We start from the raw sequence: 19,193 nt of genomic DNA, 5'->3' as shown, positions 1-19,193 counted from the left end.
ACTATTTTAAGGTTCTGCAGATATGTTTTTGCATCTTAAAAGTTGATTTGATACAAACTTTATCATTCAGTCTTGACCATGTTAAGAAAATACACACACAGCAAACAACTGAAAATAAAAATGTCAAATTAATTGTCAAATTGTGATGAGTTTGTCAGCAGGCAGTCACTTCCAGTACTGCAGGGCACACCACTGGCTGTGTGAATATGAACAATATTGCAGGTAGTGCTGCATTGTTGTTGACAAATTGCACTGACAAATATCATGAACTGTTCAGGAAAAAAAGCTGAGTTTTGATAAATACTTTGCTAGAAATTTTAAAACAGTGCTGAAACTATACTTTGTTTGATTTGGAAGAGGATAAACAAAGAACACTTGTTGGTGACCATTAAGTAACCAGCTGTATGACTTACGGGGGAATCTAAAAAGTGAAGAGAAGTCTCTGGTCTTGAGTGTAGACTGAGATCTATGAATCAGAATGCAGCAATAATACTTTACAATGACATCTGATGATCTTAAAGCAAAGTCCTGGCAGACCTCAGAGGGACAGGTTTGTTCTGGTCAGGGTATGACTTTCTATAGACTTTCTATGACTCTCCACTAACCGGCCTCTGTTCCCCTGCCAGCGGCATGGAGATGAGCACCATTAAATCATCATAGATTAACCAATTAAAACATTAAGGAGTAAACCAGATGAACATGCGCACCATGTCTTCAAACAGCTGGTAAAATGCTAGTAAAGAATATACTCTATATCTCACCATTGACTTGCCAGATGTTGACCATCTTCTCCATAGCAGCGGCCAGGTACTTCCCTGTGACACTCCACGTGACAGGGGACAAGCTTGGGTCCCCTGGAGAGCCCAGGCTACTCAGACCCTCCTCTGGCAAGCTGTCCCTGGGAGGGGAAGAAAAAAAAAAATAATAAAAAAAATAGAAAATCACTGGCACACAAACACATATGCATCACTACAAGCATGATTTTGAATATCACAAAATAAAGACTATTAATTTAACAAAGTGATAACTTTTATTTATCCTAGGAATGTCAAAAGATATGTCGCAAGGTTTTTTCCTGATATGTCAATAAAACTATACCTGTTACAGGCGATTACACGTTAACATTCAAATCCTACTGCTGCCAAGCATTTAAAAAATAACATTACATATTAACATAACATTGTGGTCAGTTTAGAAAATTAAAGTTTAAAAACCAAATTGATTAATGTGCTCTTTAACATACTCCAGTGAATAGTGGAAGAGTTACGTAAGGCCACATGACTGAGGAAAGAAGCAGCAGCTCACGCTTTATTGAAGACACAGGTTTGTTGAAGGGTGTACTGGTTTTTCGTTACATTCCAGACTCGTACAGTGCCATCATTACCACTGGTGGCCAGCAAACCTTTCTTACCACACCAGCCCAGAGTTATAACCTGAAAAACAAAAAAAAAAAAAGTCACAGAGCTCAATCACCAAGTCACATCAGCTGTACAGGAAGCAGGCTCAGGTTTGAATGAACTTGCCAAGTAAGGACCAATACAGAAGAGCTGGTGGGGGGAGTTATTCATACCCTGTGGAAAATGCTTTCACACTGCATGGAAAGTTACTAAGTGAACAGATTCTCAGAGTAATGTAAATGTGCTCTCTTGTTTGAAGGACAGTCTAATAACTTTGCATGTGCTGAAACCTAGTGGGACCTGCCAGCAGGCAATGTGTAAAAATTTGGGATGTAACAGATGGATGGGGGAGAGGGAGAAAAGACACATTGTGCAGCTGATGCTATGGGAATGATGCTTTGGGAAAGTGGGATCCATTATTGCTGAATTCTAATCATGGCAGTCTCAGACAGATGGACAGAGAGGAACTGTCAGGGACATTACGAGGACCGAAGCTGTGAAAATGTGCTGGCTGTCGGAACAGCTCCTTCCCCTTGGAGTTGAGACTCAGCACTGTCTTTCGCTAAAACTGTAGATACATTAAAATAGCAGCATGGGAGGTTCGCAATCTTCCCACTTCAAACAAAATACAACATATCCTGCTGATCCAAGCTCAGCAATGCAAGTGAAGCTTTTATGATAATACTGAAGCACCCAGCAATAAAGCGGAAATATTAAACAAACTTGAGTCAAGGATAATAGAAAATTTTTAAAGGGCTGGGAAATCTGTGTCTTGATCTTCATCTCAGTACTTTGACATACAACACATAGAAAATAGTAACTGCTCTTTCGGCGCAGAAAACAAAGAATAGATTTACAGCAAAAGGTGGGGATTTACACAATCACAGGACTTCTTAAGAATGTAGCTGTACTGTGGAAGTGGGAATTGGCCATCCTTGTTGATGATAATTAGGGGGCGTGTTGGTGCAGCGAGTTTGACCGGGTTCTGCTCTCCAGCAGGTCTGGAGTTCAAGTCCCGCTTGGGGGGCTTTGTGATGGACTAGCATCCCGTCCTGGGTATGTCCCCTTCCCCTCCAGCTCTACGCCTTGTGTTGCCGGGTTAGGCTTCGGTTTGCCGTGACCCCACTTGGGACAAGCGGTTTCAGTCTGTGTGTATCGATAATAAATAAGACACCAAAAATTTCCCTCTGAAACGGTTTTGGCAATATATTTACTGTTGCTGCTGAACTTTAATAAACATCAGAATACTCAGGGGGGGGAGTAAGTGGTCAAATAACCAAAGTATAACATTTTGAAATTTTGGGGGGGAGGGGGGTGGGATCAAAAGGATTGCGAAACAAATTGTGAAAGCCACATATATTATTCATTGCTTTGACTGTCAGTCTTTTGTTTTATACCCGGCTCCCCAGAAAATGTTTTGGACTTGAGTATTGCATCCTTATCTATATTATTTGATACTAATATTAAACATTATTCATATTTAATAATTCTCTGTTTAGAACTGTATAATAATGGATAAACCTTTATGCAGCTACTCATGGGATGTATACTGGTTCATATGGTGGAATGTGACAAATTAATTGTACTTCAGAATCACATGTCTGAATCCAAGTCTTCTTCTGTTGATGTAATGCACCCTTTTTATTTTTCTGAGATGCATGTTGATTTTGAGAAAAACATCTGCTCAATAATTAAAGGCATACTGTTATACACTTTTACAGAAAAAACCCAACAACATACTCTTATCTGTTGTAAATATCTGTGTATCCATCATAACCACATATACCATTCTGATGTCATGCTTCTTTCTGTTAGTCTTGTATTAGTGTCTCTCTAAAGTTTGATAGTTCTTTGCAGAGAAAGCAAAGATTGGTTATCTCGCGCTTTCTGACGTATAATTAAGGAGGCAGTCTGCCCCGCCCCGATAAGCCTCCAATTTATCGTGTAAATAACAGGGTACAACCTGTTATGCTCTGATGAGCCTCCAAGGTGTTATGTAAATAAAAGGGTGGAACCTACCCTGCCCTGATGAGCCTCCAGTTTGACGAAGGAGCATTTGCGCAGATCCCCCGCCATGTCGGCAAAGGTCTGTGGCCGGCTCTGGTTGTCGCGGTCGTGTGCGGCGAGCGTGCGTACAAGCTGCTGTGCAGCCCACTGCCGGTGCTGAGAGGAGAGCCGTGAAGACAAGCAGCATGCCGCCAGTGCGTTGGCCAGCTCCAGCGGCCCTACAGCGGAAGGGCGACATGAAGCAGGAGCATACAAAGTCGCAAAAACACCTGCTTGGACGAAACAATGACATGGTGACCCGGTGAGTGTACAGCAGAAACAGCACACAGAACAGATACAATAAGAGCAATCTTATAAGCATAGTCTGTTTATTTAAATTAAAAAAAAAAAAAAAAAAAAGATTATTCCCTCCAACAGAAAGTGGCTGCATGCACTAAAGCTGTGGTTCCTCACTCATAACCAATTCCAAACTAATCTTTAGAATCTGAACACAAATTTGGAAGAATGAACTGCAAAATTAGCTGCGTGGATTGTGTCAGGAATTTGAGAAATATGAAAAAGCAGGAAAGTGCATGTATTTTTGCATTTTCAAAGACCAACCTCTTTTCTCCATGTCAGCCTTGTCACAGTTGGGTCTGAGCTTTGTGCCCTTGTCTGCCAGCAGAGCTACCAGGGCCTGGGTGACGACGAAGTTGGGGGAGTTCACCAGTTTGTTCTCCTCTGCAACTCCTCGGAGGAAACTGGGCAAAAACTTCCTTTGAATGGGATCATCAACTGTGGTGAGGTTCATACCAGTCGCAGCAGAAATCAGATTCTATGGGAAAAGAAAGGTGTCAGCTCCAGTAATGTGCCGTAATATTTAAAGGCTATAGGTCACTGTGGTAAGCCCCAGCCGGGCTTTGTCCATGACCCATCCAGATGGAGACCCACACCTGGACTTGGTTCATTAGAAAATAAGCACCAGGTATACCCAGTTGGAACACACCAACAACTGTTTAAATTGGGATGGGACAGTTTTTGGTGTGTTCATTTGAATTGTGAGAAGTTGTTTGACAACAGGATGGTATGTTGTGTTACAAATAGGAGTTAGAATTGAGTTTGTTTTGATTTGTCTCATTTGTAAAATTTGAGTTTGTCTACATGTCTGCATTGGACATTCATGGCTGAAATTCCAGCTACTTTCTTCATAGTAGCTGGAACTTCAGACATGAATGCCCAATGTTGGTCACTCCTCAAATGTATCTCTCCCCAGTGTGTTACAATCACTTTTTATAAAGTAGTACTTTAAAATACACTAAATTCCCCCCGTAATTCAGTCTCCCGATCCCCCCCCATTACCGTTTTGAGATTATTTAGAACAAATCATTAATCAGTCCAGATTGCCATTTGGATGGTCAGCCAGATCCGATTTGGACCCACAACAAATAATCCGGCATAATAAACTGAGAAAATGAAAACTGAGGGAAACGGAGATGCAGTGTATTGTGAAAACTGTAACCACACTCTCAGCCATCATCTTATTCAAGCCAGTCCCTACACACCACCCCAATAAGTTTACCTTATGAAATTATGATTAAAAAATTTTATTTATATATACCAGATGTGTCACGAATTAAGTGTTTTCAAATATCTTGTCGTTACTCTATAGACCCAGAATGTTTCCATGTGGAACAGAGGTAAGAAAAAAAATTCTTATTTCATTGTACTTTGTGTTTAACACAAAGAAATTACTTGGAAATCTGTAATTCTATGAGTATCGATAAAAATTGGTCACCTGTGTACAAAGCTGGACAAGCAGCTTGGCTGCATTTGGGCTGTTGGAGGCCAGGCAGCCCACAGCGGTGCTGAGGTAAGCAAGACAGGAGATGGGCTTGCTGGCCTTGGTGGCACCACGTGGTCGCTCTACAGACCCTGGGCCAGCAGATGGGCTGGTGGAGAGGCCAGCTCTCCCAGCAGCAGCCAAGCACATGAGGCGCACTAGGGTCCTGATGTCAGTCAGACCCAGTGACTCCAGACCAGCTGCCAGACTGCAACTAGACCCACTGAACAGGAGAGGACAATATGGTGAGGGGCAGACATTAAACGATAGCCAGGAGTAGGCTAGGGGGTGAAAAAAATATATATAAAATCAAATTTCCTGAAACGGGAATTTTTAAGTAAGAAAGGTTTAATGCAAAGGGGTGTTAACCTGACAGAAAGCAGAGATAGGGCCCTCATCACCATGGTCCTGGCCAGCAGCACCTGTGCTGCAGCTGTCACTCGTCTGAGGGCCATCACACGGTCATGGGGGGTCAGCAGTGTTGCCGCCTGCTCCCCCAGTGTCACTCTGCCAGACGAGCTCTTCTCTACCGAGCCATGGCAGCCTGATGCACACATGGGCTGCTTGTGAGCCACTGCTGAACCTCTCACTGGTGACAAGCCACTTATTTTTACTACTGAACTTACTGTACAAGACAAACAAATTATTTCCTACTTAATTAAACTTTTTTTGGCCAATACAGAAATAACTGTGGTACTGATTTGGTTTCTTTTTTTTTGGAGGACATGAACACTTATGAGTCCTGACTGTTTCAGATACACACCTATCTGCAGCAGGGTCTCCTCCATACTGTTGGTGGCAGTAACCATGGCAACGGAGGCCCCAAGCGGGTCATTGTCTAAGAAATCCACAGGTTCCGGTACCACCCGGCGCTCACTCAAGCCCAGTGGTCCAGCCAACAGTTCAAACTCCTCCTCCCCTGTGAGCTTCTCATCCTCGTCCACATCCAGCATGTCCCAATCCTCTGCAGCAACACAAAGCCCAAACAGCCAAGTCATTCCTTAGGTTTTACATTTATTCACTAGCAGACGCTTTTCTCCGAAGCAACTTACAATGGATATTATGTAGTGTTACCAGCCCATACACCTTATTCACCAAGGTGACTTACACTGCTAGATAGACTAGACTACTTACAATGGGTCACTCATCCATACATCAGTGAAACACTCTCTCTCTGTGTCATTCACACACTATGGGGGAACCTGAACAGCATGCCTTTGGACTGTGGGAGGAAACTGGAGAACTCGGAGGAAACCCATGAAGACACAGGGAGAACATGCAAACTCCACACAGACTGAGCGGGGATCAAACCCACATTCTCTTGCACCACTTAGGCGCTGTGAGACAGCAGCACTATTCGCTGTGCCACCGTGTCGCCCATCTTGGCCCACGCTGCTGCATTTAGCAAGGCAGGAGTACTACTGTACCTTCATAAACACTGTCCTGCTTCCCAAGAAGGTCTGGGGCTTGTCCTTTGTACCTGAATGAAACAAACAAAAAACCCAGCCATGACATTTAAACTAAAAGGAATAGATTTCTTAGAGGAAAAACAAAAAACTGGGATCTTTACAGATGAATCTGCCCTTTGCAAGAGTCAGCTACAGGTAGTCCTTGACTTAGGATGGGGTTCAGTTCTCACAACCTCTTTATAAGTCGACTATGGCATAAACTGCAAACCCTGTTATACTGTATTATATAAACGATAAGGATATATAAGCAATTAAGAAGCATAAATGCTTCATTATATTTTTTCCACAAATTTTCACACAGTATTCACATTAAAATACTAATAGGGAACAATAAATGTACAGTATAGTATATTTTTCATGCTGCACAATTATTTTCACTTTCATTTCTAAACCTGCTTTCTTTTGCATTTCCTGCACCACCAGAATACTCATGATTTTGCTTGCTAGGCATTTTAAGCAAGTTCAACAAAGTAAAGGAGGGAACTGCTAACAGACACACTGAGTGAATAAGAAATATGGGTACCTAGCAGCAGTGCAGCCAGCTGATATTCTAATGGAGCAGTTTCATAAGCAATTACTATAAAACGCTGGGACTCAAGTACAATACTGGTAATGGGATAGCTGCTTTAAGTTGCACGTTAAGGACTTGTTTAGCTCATGTTTTTCTCCAAAATGACTTATCCCACTAAGCTTCTTATAAGGATTTACTCATTTACACAGCTAGATTTTTTTTATTGGAAAAATTGCTTTAGTGCCTTACTCAAGGGGACTACAACAGGCGATGGGTCCTTCGAATGGAAGGCATCAGCTCTAACCACTATTCTACCTGGAGCCCCAAACACAGACAAACTTTACATATCCTGTGAAGCCATCATGGAGACCTGGCGTCCCAGTGACACTAACCTCTCCAACACAGGTACCTTTGACTTGCTCTTAACAGTCAAGTATTTCTCCCTGCAGCTGCCACAAAGTAGGTAGTAGGGGCTACCGCTGCCACACTCTCCACCAAACCAGCCGTCCACGTAGGAGCCATTGCTGCGATAGCCCTGACGGTTGGCACTGCGCCCGCAGCCTGGGTGGTTCTTCTTCATGTGATGGTTGAAGTTGGCCACGCTGGCCTCACACAGCTCACACACCACTTCGTCACGGTCCTCACTTTCACACACGTGCTGAAATGTAACAGGGGATAGCAACACGCAGCAGGATGCTTCATTACCTCTATGCATAGCACTTCTCAACTCCCATGAGTTCATTGAAAAGCCCAAAGCTTCGGTGGTCCCCCGGGGGGGGAAGAAAAAAAAAAAAAGCTGATTTACAGCAAAGCATGCCACCACTTACATTCCTGTTTATTAATAAGCTGGCCTTAAGCCCTTGCTTTTCACTCCAGCATTTGAGTTAGTGGCAAGCATTTCCTGGCTCTACAGGCTGCGTCAGGACACACAGCAACAATGCTAACGTCAATTTCCTGAAAGGATGGCTTAACAAGGCAGAAAATGAGTAGGAAGCAAAAGCAGCCCCTGCTGCAGGCACACACACCCATGTTGGCCAGTCCAATACCTCCGGGATCCACATTCCCAGAATGTCTGTATCGCTGGCCAGGTCCTGGCCAAACATGGCCTCCATGGTCTCTTCATCTAGGTCAATCTCCAACTCTTCATCCAGGTTGAAGTCATAGAGTGTACCGGGGTCCTGCTGAAGGGTGGTGCCATCACGCCTACTCTGGTTGCGGTGTGCCTGGACCGAGCGATACAGCCCTGCTGTTGGAAGACAGGGCCATCAATGAACTGTAAGTACCATGCAGTGAGGGTTTTCATACTAACAGTTAAAATCAATTCATGCTGAAAAGCACTTGCTGGTTAGCACCATCTAGAACAAGTATTCAGAGTCAGATATTATTAATCTTAAATCTTAATTAAAAGATGTCCTGAAACATGATGTGCACCCAGTGTGATCCAACACAGAAAACACCGATTACCTCATTAACCAACATCATTTACTCAATATAAACTTCAGGTCATCACCACTAATTCCATTCCATTTCAGATATTGGGTATTTTTGGACTGGCCAGGACATGTAAAATACATCTGTGGCACTTGCAATGTGTTATAACACAGAAAGAGAACATACTCAGCAAAACACTAGGCAATCAGCCAAATGATCAATAAACAACACAGGTTTCTAATGTCTGCTTTAACTTCTGTACAGTTACAATAATGGGAGAGAGGAGACTACATTTAAAAAAGACATACTGGCAGGTATCAACACAATTCCCTGCAAGCTGAAATAACAAATAACTTGAAATTTTCATTGAGATAATACATTTTTGCTTTATACACTATTATGGTATTACAGTAGTGGTTTACTAAGAAGTTTAACAGCCAAAACTATACACAGCTTAGGGTCAGTTAGAGACAACCATCAAATTCCTTCTTTCAGCTGAAGTGTTTTCCATTTGAAGTGTGTTGTTACATATTGGGTTCTCAGTATGTAATGTCACAAAAGTCTCACCAGCCCGCGCCAGCAGAGTCCGTGCAGCCAGGTCAAAGCGGTGCTTCCTGCTGACGTTGGACCGCCCCCTGGGGGCAGGGCCACTGGAGGCAGAGGCACTCTCCTGGTCTAAGCAATCAGGACTGAAGCAGGAAACATGCAATCCTTTAACACAAAACACACTTACCCAGGAAAAATTAATCATGCCAAAATATGTCCTTGAAGTCTGAGAAACCAATATTTTGAAGGGGTGCTGAAACAAGAAGAACTGTACCTCTCACTGAAGCCCTCCTCCATCTCTGCAGCATCTGCATTGGGGATGTCACCAGGAGATGGGGGATAGTTCCTCTCCAAGGACTTGCCCCCTCCAGAAGAAGCTGTGGCCCCGGGACAAGATTCTGCTCCCCCACCGGAGCGTGACTCCTCCTCATCCTCTGCACCTGGGTGTTCAATCATCCACATGGCCAGCACAGTGATGTTTTGGGCGTCGGCTTCTCCTCGGGCTCCTGGGAAAGAGTGCGAGGTGAGCAGATTCAGCACTGCAAGTGAATGTGCCCATTTTCCACACCAGAAGCAAGGTAGACAGCACTTAACATCCTACCTGTGGCCTCAAGGGCCTTGGTGATCTGACGCAATGAGAAGCCCATTTCCAGCAGTGGAACAGCAATGGCAGGTGGGGGAGGAGAAGTGGACAGCCTGCTGCTGGGGTCTGACAGGGCTGGAGTACAAAGAGCAGTTATGAGGCATGAACATGTGTCATAAGATTGCCCAAAGACAAATGCAAATGTGTGCGCGCAAACACAACTATAAAGACAGGACCTGGAGGGAACCTCTCTTACTTAAAGCTGTATACAAATCAGGTCTTCTTAAACACAGCCAGAACAGTTGCAGCATTGCATTTTGCATGAATGTCAACTTTCAACATTTTAAATAAACACTTTGTGTTACCGATTATTCCATTAACCATTATGAATGTTAATTTCATCGTTAGACAGATACCTGCTAGAGTTTGGAATAGAGCACACAGCAGTGGTCGAGTGGCAGAACATGCGTAAGGTGATCACTGTAGCAAAAGTGAAAATACGGCACAGCAGAGCCCGTGTGGGTTACGTACACATACCTGTGCGATTGGTAGGCCTTGTAGGCTGGGAATCTGGAGATGTCAGGCTCTGTCTTCGGCCCACCTCATCAGAGGGGGATGTTGGGAGAGAGGACACAGGTGGGGTTTGTGCCCGACGTGTTGGCAGCAGCGTGGTAGTAGGGTAACTGGAGAACATTTGCCTGTTTAAAAAATGTATATAAATTAACACATTTTACTGTATAATGAATTAGCTGGACATATTACATTCACATATTAAAGTTCTGTATCACACAACTTAAATGTAAACTGGAATACCTGAAACACACAGACAAACGAGGAAACATATAAGTGTTACTTTAGACCTTTTACAATGTGTCTGAAAATTACAGCGTTACATGAAATGATGTCTGGAAGGTGTTGGCCCTGGGATGGGGGTTGCCCTGGGGAACATAGCAGTGTAAGAGCTAACCTGAGCAAGCTGAGGGGCATGACACCAGGTGACTCTGAAGCAGGCACAGTCTCTGTGTCAGTGACAGGCGTGGTGGCTGTGGTGGTGTCCTCTAGAGAGCTGCTCATGAAGGACGTGGTGCTGGATGCTGAGGGGCTGGTGGTCACAGGGGTCTGGGCTTGCTGTCCACCCTCCGCCTCCTCTGCTTCAGTGTCCACTTCTAATGTGAAAACCACAGATGAAAACACACAGTAAGTGTAAGGAGGCTGCAAAGGTCTGAGTCAGACCAGAGTCTTAGAGTAACTATTGGCAATGATAGATTGTAAATCCATCTCTGCTTGAGTGTGCCATCAAGTACAATGGGTCTCAAACTTACTAACTTTGAAAAGAGAGAGAAAGAGAAAAAAAAAAAAAAAAAACACTTTTCACCATTACAAACATTCAGTATTTATATTTTCATAAATAGGACTAGCATACAAATCAAACTGCATGCCAAAGATTCACCTGATTGATAGACAGTGATCACAAATAGTAGAGATAGAGCAGAGAGAGAGAGAGAGAGACAGGAGGAGTCCACTGCTGTGTTCCCGTCTGAAACATTGTTGACATTTACGTAACACTTTTCTCCAAACAAATGTGCACTCCGCCAAGAGAGACAGTTACAGACACGTGATTGTCGAGGTAGTCACTTAGTCCAAAACCACCGTTTATGCTGACTCTCATTGTACTAGCACTTACATATAGAATTAGAACAGAGCAGATTTATGAAATTGACCTAATGACCTAGTCTGTCACATTAGAGCTCTGAGTAACAAACCAAGTGACATGTGCAAGTTGGGGACCCACTGTACACACATCTAACTCTGGCTGTCAAGCACAGTACCCTCTAATGACAAGAATGTGCATCAAACAGCTTCATACAAAAGACAAGGAAAACTGTTGCAAATTAAATAGAAAAAGGATTGCCTATGTAGATAGAGGACAAGTAAAATCTGTATAAAAAGATTCATACTTTCATGTTCATCCTAGTGTTGTTACAACTCATGCTGTCCAATGTTAACTCCACAGGACACACTTACCAGGCTTGACTTTTCCGCCAAACTGGTCTTCCAGGAGGCTACTGACCACCAGCTTGTAGATCACAGCCTGGGCTCTCTCCAGATCTGCGAGCCCCAGTGCTCGCTTGATGGGTGAGCGCATGACAGCCCGCTTTACCATGTGGCGCATGAGGAACTGCAGGGCGGCTCTCATCTCTACCTCCTCCTGGAAGACAGGTGAGCTGGCGCAGTCGGCATTGTGGCCACTCTCCGTCAGCACCTTAGGAATGAGCAGCAGCTCGGCATATTTGCTGCAGCTGAGTAAGGCACTCAGTGTCTTCATGGCTCCCAGGTAGAGGTAGGAGAGCTGCACAGCATGCATCTCTGACTGTGCCAATTCATGACTGCGGCTGCTGTGTTCGTGCACCTTCCGTTTGCCCTCTGCAGAGCTCTGCTGGGCCTCCAGCCCCAAGGAGGCGACTTCACCCTCAGACTTGGAGGTGGTGGCCATGTGGGCCTTTACCTCGTCCAGGCTGTGCGAGATACGGAGGTCGCAGGCCTCCCTGGGCCGTTCTGTCTCGGCCTCTGCCTTGTCCTCTGACTCATGGCGGTGCCTCTTCTCATGGCGGCGTGTGCTCTGCTTGCCTGTGTCCTCGTGGATGCTGGCGAGGTAGGTGAGGTCCAGCAGCAGGGAGGCTGTCAGGCCCCGGAAGCGCGACACGTCAAAGGGCAGCGGCTCGCATGGCTCCAAATTGTGTAGCGGGGTGTCACTAGGCGACCAAAAAGTTGGGAAGCTTTAATAAAGACCAGAGCGACAGAGGAAACATAAAGTGAGGGACAGAGAGGAGGAGAGGTACGGGAAAACAGATAATAACAAGGATACAACTTAAAAATAGTGATGGCTGATAGAGAAGTTGAGCACATGAAAAGAAAGTGATGAATAATGTCATGGAAGGATACAGATGAAGGAATGTAAAAGCAACTAATATCAGTAGTGTAACAATAAATGTAGAGTGGAACAAAAGAGATTTGGTTAATAACATACATTTTCCTTTTAAAAGACTTAGGCAAAATACAAAATCTAACTATATAAAACACGATGCCTATTGTGATATTTAATCATTCTGCACCACTGGTGAGGCAGATTTGAAGTCAAGCTGCATAAACAGTTTTAAGTATATCACATACAATATGAGGCAGCATAAGGATACATACAAACAAATGGAAAATGTTAGTTAAAGCATTAAGGTGCAAAAGTTTCAGTGCCCAAGATCATATGAGGAATCAACATTCTCAAAAGACAAGGATGATCAGGATGGTCATTTGTGACCTTTACTTAGCAGCTGAGGTTTCTTTGTGTGGGGCTGTACCTGATGGTGACCTCTGCCTCATCCCACTGCACCTTGGCTGATGTGCTGCCCTCCTTTACCACACCTAGCAGTGTGGCATGGCGACCCGTCTGCTTGTGGACGCAGCGACCCCCAACACGCAAGCCAGTGTCAGCCCCACCAATCACTGCCAGCACTGGCCACACATCAGTGCACAGCGTCCTGAGCTGTGCCTCTGAGAGGTCCCCAAGGCCATGCCTGGCATGGCGTCCCCGGTCTTCATCTCGCGGCTCCTCACGGGCATCATGCTCTTCGCGGCTCTGCACGGAACGGCTCTTCTTTAGCCTCTGTCCACTGCCAGCATCACGGAAGCAGGGCTTGATCTTATGCAGTCGCTGCATCATGTTTTTGTTAATGTGGTGGGTCCAGCGTTCGGTGCGGTGCAGGATGCGGATCAATTGGGTGGTGGCCTCCGCGAGCACCGTGGCCACTGGGCTGCAGATGGGGTCCCCAGGAAGCAGGTCTCGGGGGATACCTCGCATCTGCATGTCACAGATCTTTACCTGCACAGGAAATGTACAAAGTGTCTTTTTCCAGACAGCTCCAAGTACACCAAGACAGTAAGTCTACACAAGAATGTCTCAGTTCAGTGTTTTAATTAGGAATAAGACTATCAATAAGTAAAAAAAAAAAAAAAAAAAAAAAACTTAAAGTGGAATACATTCTGTGAGTAAAAAGCCTTTTTTCTGCAACAGTAGCAACACTGGGTCACAGCAACATGACAAAAAATATGATCCACTACCTTCTGTCATGAAGTCTACAATCAAGACTCCAGCATTTGTATAAATTATACAGTTTAAATTTGACCTTTTTCTAGCAGAAGAAAAAAGCAATGTTGAAATCCTGAGCAGCAAATCAAGTTAGACAGAAAAGCAACCACTAGGTGGCAAACAATCTTTGCAGTATACACAGTTCCTCCTTGAGCTTCAAGTTCCAGTCAACAATAAGAATTGCTTGGTGTCTGAGTAACGAACAGCAAGTCTACCTCTGAAGACTGGTCCTTTACCTTTTCACCTGGATTGCTGCTGTAGAACATTACACATGGGTACAGCTCTGTGGCGTCCACGTCTTCAAAAGCTAATTTGGGCTCCTGTGAATGGCCATGCATTAGAAGAAAAATAAAGTCTCCCACAATAATGGTATTGTCAAGAAGAAAATATGTGCATCACAAAAGTCTATAACCCAGACAGAGACTAATGATTTCAACATGAATTTCCAGATGTACTTTTCAATTAACACAACCAAGGAGACACAGACTTCTGAATAACATAATAAAGTATTTTGTTTAAACCAACAGCTCTGAAGGTATATGATGAAAGGTTAGTGCAATGCCACTTGTCATGAATGATGAATCATGCAACATTAATTATGTACTACAGCAACCCTCTCCTGGACAGGAGAGGAAATTGACTGATTTATTAATGTTTTTTTCGGAAACATTTTTCCCTTTTTTTTTTTTTTTTTAAGTTCCAAAATTATTTTTTCCCGCTTTAATCAGACATCTACTGAACTCCATTGAATTCACACTCTTATAGCAGTTATCTTCCTTTCATCCGCAATGTGTTCCGTAGCTGTACGAGCTTCTGTAGTTTAATACAGTGACAATACTACGGTCACAGACACTTGTGGTACAGAAGGTGTAACAGACCACACCAAACAGTTAACTGAAGCCTGATCCACACACGCACACACACACAGACAACCAAGTGCTGACCACCACCTGTCCCTCTCTCACCTCTCCGTTCTTGCCGAAGGAGATGGTCCTGGCCTCCATGTCAAGCACGCAGGTGATGTGGTCTCCCTGTGTGAAGCTGGACAGCGTGAGTATGTGCTCACCGTTGTGGTACAGGTTCCCGCTGTAAGCTCGGTACAACCACATGTCGGACGTGGTGCGGTGGTTGAAGTCGTGCACAGGCCAGCGGGACACCCCTACGCAGGTGCCCTCATTCCCTCTGTTCTCCTTCACAATGTAGAACTGCCAAGAGCAGAACGAACTGGAAGTCACGACATTCTGCAGTTATGACACTAGGCAAGGAAGCACAACTGGTGGTGAGGCAAGTTCCTCACATGAACCCTTCACGAAGCCTGACGATGTGGAGCTTCAGAGTACCTCTACTGCTGTATACCTGGCCTGCTGGAGGAACAGTTCTCTAAGCAGTCCTGACAGGACATTGTGTACATGGAAGTTTTCCTTCTAGTTAAACACTAAGGTGCTCAAACTAGGGTTCATACTAAGGTATTTTGTTCAATCTAGAGTTGCCAACGAAAGCTGCCACACTGCAGCACTGTACTGCTACGATACACGTTATGCATTCTTTAAGGGTCACAACTGGTGCACCATGGCTGGTAGCCACATGTTTAGGAATCTTCACTCCTCCTCTAATGCCTCCTCCACCAGGTGGCTGCACTTCAAGACTGCAGTAACTAAACAACACATTGCTATTTCACAGTATTCCACAATAGCAAATGGGCATACACTACATCAGGTGAACCCAAATTTTCACATGTATTTCACCAGCTATGCAGTAGCTCTGACTGTGTAAGAGGCCTAGTAATTGAATCCTGTAAGGCACAGGAACCCAGTGCTGGTACTGGGGTCTTAATCACATGATTAAACCATTTCAGCATATCCAAGTCAGTATTCTGTTTCATTACAAAGGCTGTTCAATCAAGTCAAGCATATTGTTTCACAGCTTACAAACCTGTATGACAGACATTCAGTCTCAAACAGCAGGAACACACACGGTGGGAGTGGCAGGAAAGACAAAGGCAGGCCTGCTGTACCTTCCATTGGTAGCAACCCGAGGAAATTCCGGTGGAGGCCAGGCCGTAGCCCTTGCCCCCACTGCCATGCGTCAGGCCTTGGCCATTCTCCACTACGCAGCACTGTGCTTTCTCTGGGTCAAAAGACACTTCCTGGATGGGCAAGTTCTCGTCATCCTCCTCTACTTCGCCCTGCAAGAAGGAGCCACACGTCGCACAGCAAAAATTAAGTAAACTGCAGGTATAACTACCCAATGTGTTTGTGTGAGGGATTCTGTGCAACTAGCAGTTTTAGTGGGATAAACTGAGCTGCCTGCCTTACAATGGACTGCAATCCATCCAGGATGTATCCGCTTCGCACTCTACAGATGTGGAAAATGCTCCAGACCACAGCAGCCCCGCACTGGATGAGCAGTTAATGCTAATGGATGGATGCATGGATGTGTGCTGCTAGACTACAGATTTTACCAAGTGATTGCTAGATCTCTATACATTGAGTATGAATCATCCCTAGTAACAATCTGCATACTTGATATACAAGTAGACCATTTCCATGGCTGTAGATGTATCAGTTGGTACCTGCAGTTTCAGTTCTTGTTCTTTCTCTTTTACTTGGAGGGCATGTTTTGCTTGAGCAATTGGTGCTTCCCACATGCAGTCAGAGAGCAAGGAGAATAATCGCTCCACAACCTGAAACAAAAACTTTGTTCGTTCATGTTTACTGAGCAATTCTGAAACTGCTGTGAAACCTCATTTGGATAACTAACTAGGAAAGAAAAGACAACAAACTTTAAAAAAACCAAACAAAGGCCAACCTGTGCCATCTGGTCATCCTCAACACTAGACTCGCAGGCAGGAAGCACTGCTTCCAGCACATGAAGAGCGAGCAGTCTTGTCCTCAAGTTGCCCACCAGAGGGACACCTGACAGCAAGTACACAGCAAGATCAAACTCTGACCAGGCCTGGACTGTACATCAGCATTAGTGCACTCTCTTAGTGTTGTCAAACCTGAACAGTACTTCTGTGCCGCAATGTTGAGCAGCACTTCAGTCCACTTTGGCGAAGCCATTTTGGACTGTATGGCTTTGGAAGAAACAACTCGTCGCAGAAACACGAGGAAGTCTCCCAGGTGCAGCTCTGCTGTGTGCTGTTTGCGGAGCAGAGCTACCAAAGGAAGTGAAACATGAGAACTCAACATGACCACAGCAACATTTTACTTTCTGTCTCACACAGATATACATACACAGACACTCAATAGAAATCTCATACCAAACCCTTCCTTACACATTCTCACATTTACAATTATTCTGTTGCTGATTCATCTAACGCTTTTCTTCAAAGAAACTCACAGGATTAAGCCGCATACAGTTACATACACATTTATTCAACTGAGTAATTTTTACTGGAGTAATTTATAACAAGTACCTTCCTCAAGGGTACTGCACTAGAAGGTGGGATTTAAGCGTATGTCCTTTAAGTCCAAAGGCAGCAGCTCTAACTGATATACCATAAGCTCTTGTAAACCATTTCTACTTTAGTAAGACCATGATCTTATAGACAACAACAAATGTAAAACAAAAGGAATCCAAAGGAGAATGACCAAGTCCAGGCTATACCTCTAAAGTCTTTCTTTTCAGAATCAGAACTTTCCTCAGACTTCTTCTCTTCCTGGTCCTTGTCCCCAGGCAGCAGGCTCACACCAGCCCGAGAGAGCAGGTTCTTCAGTTGGCTGCAGAGCAGGTCCAGGAGGGACTGCACTACTTTGGGGCTCAGCTTGTCAGCATACGTCCTGCATCAAGTACAGCACAGTAAATAGGAGTGCTTGACACTGCTCTCAACACTGGCATGCTCTGCGTTGTTCCCGGACAACAGTCTTAGCACTGATACACACACACAAAAAAAAAAAAAAAAAAAACTTACTTTCTGAACCACTTGTCCCATAGGGGGTTGCAGGGAGCCGGAGCCTAACCCGGCAACACAGGGCAAAAGGCTGTAAGGGGAGAGGACACACCCAGGACGGGACGCCAGTCCGTCGCAAGGCACCCCAAGCGGGACTCGAACCCCAGACCCACTGGAGAGCAGGACCCGGTCCAACCCACTGCGCCACCGTGCCCCCCTTAGCACTGATACATCTTATAGAATTTTATGAAACACAAATAAACTGTTAAAAAAAAAAAAGGTACAGAACTTCAGCTGAACTGATTTGTCAGAGATGGTAGTGGGAAAGATGAGGAGCACAAGCTTGTCTAATAGTATACAGGGCGAGTAGAGATGAGCAGGCTTTGTCTCACTAAACAGAACTGACCCGGTACTGATGGCCAGAATCTGCAGCAGGCGGGTGCTGGCCACTTTGAGGGCTGTACTGAGCTGAGACACTCCAGGCTTCTGAAGAAGCTGCAGTGGCTGACCCAGCATGGTCTCTGTGCCACACAGCTGGGAGAGCACATTGAGGAGCCCGCTGGAGATGGCCAGGGACACATCCACCGGCTGGTAGCGCACACTCAGTGCAAACACTGTCACCAGGAGGAGGCGCTGTTGGGATTCTACAAAATTAAATATGACAAAAGAAACATGGGGGGGGAGATGCATTATCAAATTCCAGAGGCTAAACTGGATCAATGAAAATCGGTACCTTTGCAGACAAGTTACATGCAGCCTAGTGGCCTAACTTCACTGGTATGAATACAAATACACAATGTGGGAAAAGTGTTTCCTGTGAATTTACTTACCTATGTGGTGTTTGTTGGCCTGTAGAGCTCTCTCTAACGTGAGAGACAACTGTTGGTAGATCTTGTGCACTGCTGTTTGGATGTCCATTTGGATGTTCCTCTTTGCAGCTCTTATGCCATCCTAGACAACACAGATTCTATAAAACCAAATTCTTCATTTACTCCTTTAAATCATAAGCATTGAATTTGATGGATACACTGCTGGTGGTTCTTTGGTTAAGTGTCATCACTCTGCACTGCGAGCACTGTCACTGGCAATGGGACCATCATCTCTAGTGGAGGGTGAGGATGCATTCTCAACATGGTCACATAGCACACGCTTGGGGAGTTTCATCAGCTGAACTCTACCTGGTAGTGATGGAGCTGGACGCTCTCCCCTTTGGTGCCACCAGTTCCCACGCTGCCGAGGCCAAAGCAGCCAGCCAGGAACTGCAATCTGACGGAGGTGAGTAGAGAGGAGGAGTGGAAAGGTGCACTGAGACAGCTAGCACCAGTGGGCTGGCTGCCCTTCTCCTCCATGCCGGATATAAGCACCACAATTTGATGCAAGGCCTCCAGACGCAACTG

At 44.8% G+C, this 19,193-nt stretch overlaps 1 protein-coding gene across 7 annotated transcripts in view; it reads right to left on the bottom strand.

Moving 5' to 3' along the window:
- Window positions 1-19,193, bottom strand: part of herc1 (HECT and RLD domain containing E3 ubiquitin protein ligase family member 1) — a 58,002-nt gene that overhangs the window by 14,401 nt on the left and 24,408 nt on the right. For 3 of the 7 annotated variants that reach the window (XM_018763518.2, XM_018763520.2, XM_018763522.2), the window contains exons 27-53: window positions 18,975-19,190; window positions 18,627-18,747; window positions 18,203-18,440; window positions 17,514-17,686; window positions 16,906-17,061; window positions 16,713-16,819; window positions 16,477-16,587; window positions 15,919-16,089; window positions 14,870-15,109; window positions 14,141-14,224; window positions 13,117-13,637; window positions 11,789-12,540; window positions 10,731-10,929; window positions 10,301-10,461; window positions 9,782-9,898; window positions 9,455-9,686; window positions 9,202-9,323; window positions 8,229-8,449; window positions 7,596-7,861; window positions 6,651-6,703; window positions 5,987-6,187; window positions 5,593-5,767; window positions 5,179-5,446; window positions 4,005-4,218; window positions 3,417-3,673; window positions 1,306-1,433; window positions 762-898 (exon numbers count right to left, since the gene is read on the bottom strand). In XM_018763518.2, the coding sequence (XP_018619034.1) occupies window positions 762-898; window positions 1,306-1,433; window positions 3,417-3,673; window positions 4,005-4,218; window positions 5,179-5,446; window positions 5,593-5,767; window positions 5,987-6,187; window positions 6,651-6,703; window positions 7,596-7,861; window positions 8,229-8,449; window positions 9,202-9,323; window positions 9,455-9,686; window positions 9,782-9,898; window positions 10,301-10,461; window positions 10,731-10,929; window positions 11,789-12,540; window positions 13,117-13,637; window positions 14,141-14,224; window positions 14,870-15,109; window positions 15,919-16,089; window positions 16,477-16,587; window positions 16,713-16,819; window positions 16,906-17,061; window positions 17,514-17,686; window positions 18,203-18,440; window positions 18,627-18,747; window positions 18,975-19,190 (5,641 nt within the window). The remainder of the gene's footprint in view (window positions 1-761; window positions 899-1,305; window positions 1,434-3,416; window positions 3,674-4,004; window positions 4,219-5,178; window positions 5,447-5,592; window positions 5,768-5,986; window positions 6,188-6,650; window positions 6,704-7,595; window positions 7,862-8,228; window positions 8,450-9,201; window positions 9,324-9,454; window positions 9,687-9,781; window positions 9,899-10,300; window positions 10,462-10,730; window positions 10,930-11,788; window positions 12,541-13,116; window positions 13,638-14,140; window positions 14,225-14,869; window positions 15,110-15,918; window positions 16,090-16,476; window positions 16,588-16,712; window positions 16,820-16,905; window positions 17,062-17,513; window positions 17,687-18,202; window positions 18,441-18,626; window positions 18,748-18,974; window positions 19,191-19,193) is intronic. The other 4 variants (XM_018763524.2, XM_018763525.2, XM_018763521.2 and 1 more) reach the window with 3 other exon arrangements.

Source organism: Scleropages formosus, chromosome 11 (assembly GCF_900964775.1).
Source record: "Scleropages formosus chromosome 11, fSclFor1.1, whole genome shotgun sequence".
NCBI lineage: Eukaryota > Metazoa > Chordata > Actinopteri > Osteoglossiformes > Osteoglossidae > Scleropages > Scleropages formosus.
This window is presented reverse-complemented; position numbering and strand designations above follow the sequence as displayed.